The sequence below is a fragment of the Amblyraja radiata genome, chromosome 8 (assembly GCF_010909765.2).
Source record: "Amblyraja radiata isolate CabotCenter1 chromosome 8, sAmbRad1.1.pri, whole genome shotgun sequence".
Classification (NCBI taxonomy): Eukaryota; Metazoa; Chordata; class Chondrichthyes; order Rajiformes; family Rajidae; genus Amblyraja; species Amblyraja radiata.
In genome coordinates, this window is record NC_045963.1 from 2,199,272 (window position 1) to 2,205,271 (window position 6,000).

The 6,000-nt window shown below is 39.6% G+C and overlaps 1 protein-coding gene across 2 annotated transcripts in view; it reads left to right on the forward strand.

Moving 5' to 3' along the window:
- Window positions 1-3,580, forward strand: part of cnksr3 (CNKSR family member 3) — a 99,956-nt gene extending 96,376 nt beyond the window's left edge. The window contains exons 13-14 of one of the 2 annotated variants that reach the window (XM_033025037.1): window positions 552-787; window positions 3,158-3,580. In XM_033025037.1, the coding sequence (XP_032880928.1) occupies window positions 552-787; window positions 3,158-3,175 (254 nt within the window). In that variant the 3' untranslated portion in view covers window positions 3,176-3,580. Of the gene's footprint in view, window positions 1-551; window positions 1,446-3,157 lie in introns of those variants that run through there. The other variant, XM_033025036.1, reaches the window with a different exon arrangement.
- Window positions 3,581-6,000: the final 2,420 nt, after the last annotated feature.

The window sequence follows — 6,000 nt, forward strand, 5'->3', positions numbered from 1 at the left end:
TACCCCCTACAGGTCGGCGCCAACTCTGTCCCAATAGTTTCAACAATCTGAGAGGGATCAGATCCTCAGACAATGACAAAGCAACGTTTCTTGCACATTTCCCATGGGATTTCTGTGGGCTTTTGCAATGGGACCTTTCTTGGCCAAATGTGCACACATTTATCGCAAATGGATAACCATCCATAAATGCACAGGTCAAGCAACCGTGCATCTTATTAAGCAATCAGTGAGGAACCTTTGATTAACAGTGTGCAGTTTGTACTAGAAATGTCCACTTGTTTTATTGTAATCTGTGTCAAAAAAAATGTATGAATTTGGATTATACTTGCTGATAATTTCAAATGGACATGCTTAAAGTCGGATATTCGATGTGCTGATTTTACATTAACCACTGCAAAAGGCTTGTATATTTTGTCATTCATACAATTACTGACTGGAAAGCATGCAACAAAAAATATTTACTGTACCTCGGTACATGTGACAATAAAATAAACTGTAATTTAATCTTCCCTTAAGTTCCTGTCTCTAAAAAGATGTTTGTTCTCTTTCAGATGAGGACTGCTTCTATAGGTACTTCAGCAATGATAGAATTCCACCGATTAAGGAAGATTATGTTGCCTCGCCGATTTCTGGACCAATGGTTAGCATGTACCCTGGAAGAGCTAGGAGTGGGAAAGAATCTGTTAGCCCTGAACATCTCACCAGAATGACATTCCCTGTTCAGCAAGATGGGCCCAAGCAAACCTGCAGTTCACCAAGAAAAAACTCACCAGAACACTCGTCACCGGTCAGTTGGATTACAAGATTTAAACTATTAAGTCAGTGAACATTTTCCCGCTGGAGTCATTTCACATTGGGCCCGAGGGCAGCATACTAAGCTACACATTTCATGTAAAAATTGAGAAAGATATAGAAGTACTTTATGTAATTTTGCATTACAACCAAAAATTCATTTGAATGGTGCCTTATCTACTATGCAAATGGTGGCAAATGCAGCCTAGTTTTCACTGTTTGTTCCAAGTTTAAATCACCCAGTAATATAGTACGATAGAACAAATACTTGGTACATCTTGGCACCGTAAGCAAGGTTTGTAAGTGTATTTGAGTACAGAATGAGTGGATTGAGCAGCGTAAAAAGCTTTGTGTCAAAACTAATTTAGGTTGAGAGTAAGGAATTTGATGGTACTTTATGGATCTATATACATTCTTGAAGGTGGAATTTAAAATGCGATTGTTATGCAGATTGTTAACTGAACAACAGAGGAGTGCATGTGGAATTTTAGGGTGGATTTTGATGCAATTCACTGGTCAAGCAACCCATTTTTTGTACTTTGTTGCATTTATGGGACCCATGCCCATTTAACTGCCTTCCTGAGGGTGGGTCTGTCTGTGGAAAGTTACTGTGCAGCCTTGCACATACACACACACACACACACACACACACACACACCAAGGAGAGCTGGGGTCTTGTTGATGTGGTGGAGACCAGAAGTAGATGCTGCTGTTCTTAAAACCAGCAATAAAGCCAAATATCCTTTTACCCAGGGCCCAACCAGTCATGTGTATGTAACCCTCCAGAGATGAAATTTTGCTTGTATTCAAAAGTTCGTCACTGTAAAGGTGTCTACATATTTGTATCACTTTTTGGTTAATTGCAGCTAAAGCCAAAGAACCCATTTAAAAGCTGGCATAAAGGATAGGAATCATGCAACAGTTAAGGGCCTGTCCCACTGTACGGGGTAATTCAAGAGTTCTCCCGAGTTTCCCCTGATTCGAACTCGGAGAATTACGGTAATAGCCGCTCGTAGGTACTCGGGGCTCTCGTGGACATTTTTCAACATGTTGAAAAATCTTCACGAGCTTACCGCGTTTCCCGAGTACCTGCCGTTAGCGTTACGAGCCGCTAAGAGACGTCCCGAGCTCCAACGTAGCTGCTACGTACATTCTACGTGCTTACCACGAGGTAGATTTTTTTTTTTATTTGGGAGAACTCTTGAATTAATTAGCTCGTACAGTGGGACAGGCCCTTAAATCTCTTTGACAATCAGGACTAGAGATCCGACATCAAGACTGAATGTTATATCATGGTTTCAAACCCTGCTGTATAGGTTGAGTATTAATCTATCAAATTTAAAGATGTTGAGGCAGAACTATTCTATCAGAACATATCTGTATAGGTACATCGCAATGTACACATTAGATTGTCCAACACTGCTAAACCTTTTTTCCATAGAGTAATACAGCATGGAAACAGGCCGCCCACTGTATTTCGTTTGGCCCACTCTGCCCAACTTGTCCCAGCTACACTAGTCCCACCAACAGTAATCGGCATTCCTCACAGATGGTATTTGTCTTGAAGCCATCTTCATTGGGTAGATTGGGTATCCCAGCCTGTGCAGATGTGATCAAGAGCTCACTGATTGTCTGAGGAAATTACACAATCAAAATAGCCAGCAACTAAAATGCAGGAAGCAGTTGGAACCAATGCAGAGAGATGCACCACTGCAACTTAGAACTTGCAATACAACCAAAGCTACTAATGACTACCTTAGAGTCTTACTGAGCAACTGTATGGGCTAAACGTGGGCAGGTGGGACTAGAATAGATGGGGCATCTTAGTCGGTAGAGGCAACTTGGGCCAGGGGGCCTGTTTCTATACTCTGCAACTCTACAACTTACCAGAATGACAAACAATTTCCATATCTTTGTTACATGGGTTTTTGGAGTATTTTGGAATATTTTTATTCCACTTTTCTCCCACCTTTTGGTCATTCTTTGTTGTGCTGGAAATATATTTTGATAATCCCAACAAAGTTGCAGTTAATTTTTTTTATTTTTTTTGCTTTGAATTTCCTTATCAAATAAACTTACTTCAAAACCACGCATTTTGAAACTATTCTCTGGGTTTGTGCAAATTAGTATCATTTTAATTTGCAATAATTTTGCTTATAGAGTCAACTTTTCTATTTCCCCTTCTGTTATTATCTATATTTCAGCAGGTGCTGAACTGTTTATTTGCTGAGTTGCCTTTCATGTCTACGTGGACCTTCAGTCACCCTGCCTTTGGTAGGTTTTGTAGACAATTATTGCTTGGATGTATGAACCAAGGGCATTACAAAGTTATTTCATGGACCGTTTTTTTTTTCTTTGGATAAAGGTACCTGAAGAATTTTGATCACGGAAATTCCATATCCAAATTTCAATTCCTCTGAAGGTTATTGATTGTCCTGAGTTGTGATTAATGACTGCTCATTTCCACCTCATAAAAGACAACAATCAAAATATTACTCTGGAAAGAGTATGTTTTATCATACCTGATTATTTAAGGCATATTTTATTTAAAACGTTAGTTTCCCTCAATTATACCAAATGTAATAAACGTTGTAATGTAATATTCTAACACAGCTACTTCATTAATCAAGTAGTTAAAGTGTATAAATGCCAAAAAAAAATGTAAGCCATTTGTCACTACCAAAGATTTGTGAATGTTTGCTACAGTGCCCTTCATAATGTTTGGGACAAAGACCCATCATTTATTTATTTACCTCTGTACTCCACAATTTGAGATTTGTAATAGAAATAAAATCACATGTGGTTAAAGTGCACATTGTCAGATTTTAATAAAGGCCATTTTTATACATTTTGGTTTCACCATGTAGAAATTACAGCAGTGTTTATACATAGTCCCCCCATTTCAGGGCACCATAATGTTTGGGACACAGCAATGTCATGTAAATGAAAGTAGTCATGTTTAGTATTTTGTAGCATGCAATGACTGCTTGAAGTCTGCGATTCATGGACATCACCAGTTGCTGGGTGTCTTCTCTGGTGATGCTCTGCCAGGCCTGTATTGCAGCCATCTTTAGCTTATGCTTGTTATTGCGGGCTAGTCCCCTTCAGTTTTCTCTTCAGCATATAAAAGGCATGCTCAATTGGGTTCAGATCGGGTGATTGACTTGGCCACTCAAGAATTGGCCATGTTTTAGCTTTGAAAAACTCCTTTGTTGCTTTAGCAGTATGTTTGGGATCATTGTCTTGCTGTAGAATGAACTGCCGGCCAATGAGTTTTTAGGCATTTGTTTGAACTTGAGCAGCTAGGATGTGTCTATACACTTCAGAATTCATTATGCTACCACCATCAGCAATTGTATCATCAATGAAGATAAGTGAGCCAGTACCCTCAACAGCCATACATGCCCAGACCATAACACCCCCACCACCGTGTTTCACAGATGAGGTGCTATGCTTTGGATCTTGGGCAGTTCCTCCTCTCATCCATACTTTGCTCTTACAATACAATACAATACAATATAAGTTAATCTTTGTCTCGTCTGTCCACAAGACCTTTTTCCAGAACTGTGGTTGCTCTTTTAAGTACTTCTTGGCAAACTGTAACCTGGCCATCCTATTTCCGCGGCTAACCAGTGGTATGCATCTTGCAGTGTCGCCTCTGTATTTCTGTTCATGAAGTCTTCTGTGGACAGTGGTCATTAGACTACTAAAGACTATGTGCTGAGAGCTCTCTTATACCTGCATTAAGGAGGTAATTAAACACACCTGAGCAATTACAAAGACATTACGGTGCCCTGAAATGGGGGGGGGGGGGGGGGGGGGGGGGACTATGTATGAACACTGCTGTAATTTCTACATGGTAGAACCAAAATGTTTAAAAATGGCCTTTAATAAAATCTGACAATGTGCACTTTAACCACATGTCATTTTTTCTATTACAAATCTCAAGTGTGGAGTACAGAGGCAAATAAATAAATGATGGGTCTTTATCCCAAATGTTATGGAGTGTGCTGTGACTATATTGAACTTGTTGTCTAATGAAGCCAGTGAGTTTAGAAGTACCAGTTAAGCAACTGTCTCCAGGCATCCCACTGGAATAATTATGCAATGTACAGAAAATAAACATTTGTTAATTTGTATCGTTGAAGGCTGTATGGACGTCTAGAATGATGGCAAGCTTAAAGGGCCTGTCCCACTATTGCAATCTTTACAGGCGACTGCCGGCACCCGTGACAAGTCGTCGAAATTTTCAACATGTTCAAAATTCATCAGCGACCAGAAAGACGCTATGACTCTTTGGAGACCTCTCACAACCATAGGAGGCCCCTCACGACCATACAGGCGACCCCTGGCGGCACGTCGCGGGTGACCTCTCACGACCATACAGCCTGTATGATCGTGAGAGGCCTCCTATGGTCGTGAGAGGTCTCCAAAGAGTCGTAGCATCTTTCTGGTCGCCGGGTGGAGGCAGTCGCCTGTAAAGGTCGTGATAGTGGAATAGGCCCTTGAAGAATTAAGTCTGAAAATTCATTTCCGAAATGAGACACAAATCTGCATAGGTAGACAAGAGACCGTACAAGCTGGAATCCTGAGTTAAAATAACAAACTGTTGGAGGAACTCAGTAGGACCGTTAGCTTCTGTCCCGACCCAATACATTGTCCATTTCCTTCCACAGATGCTGCCTGACCTGCTGAGTTCCTCCAGCACTTTTTTTCTTACACATATCTGCATGGGCAGTTTTTTTTTAACCAAACTAGACAATTGAGCACCTGGAGTACTGGATTAATCATTTGCAACTCTTCTGACATTAATAGAGTATTTAATTATATGAAATGTTTTACGGTTCTGAGTTTTTACTGTTATTAATGTACAGTATTCAAAAGTTCTAACTTGACTATCATTGTATAAGCATTGTATATCATTGATAGAAACACTGAATCCATGATATCCCCATTTGTTTAAACTGGCATAATTTGCACAGGAAAGACACACCAGTATTTTTATGCAGTTTGTCTGGTTGTCTACTGTTTTTTTTAAATAAACTTCTCAACAGTTTTTAGATGGGAGAGTTTATTAGTGCTACTCGGGGAGTTGATATCTATGAACATTTTTTAATCTTGAAAAAAAGTTTACTGTTTAGTATTTGAAATTTTATGTAAAAAAAAACAATTTCATTGTAAATAATTGTATCATGAATGCCTTACCTT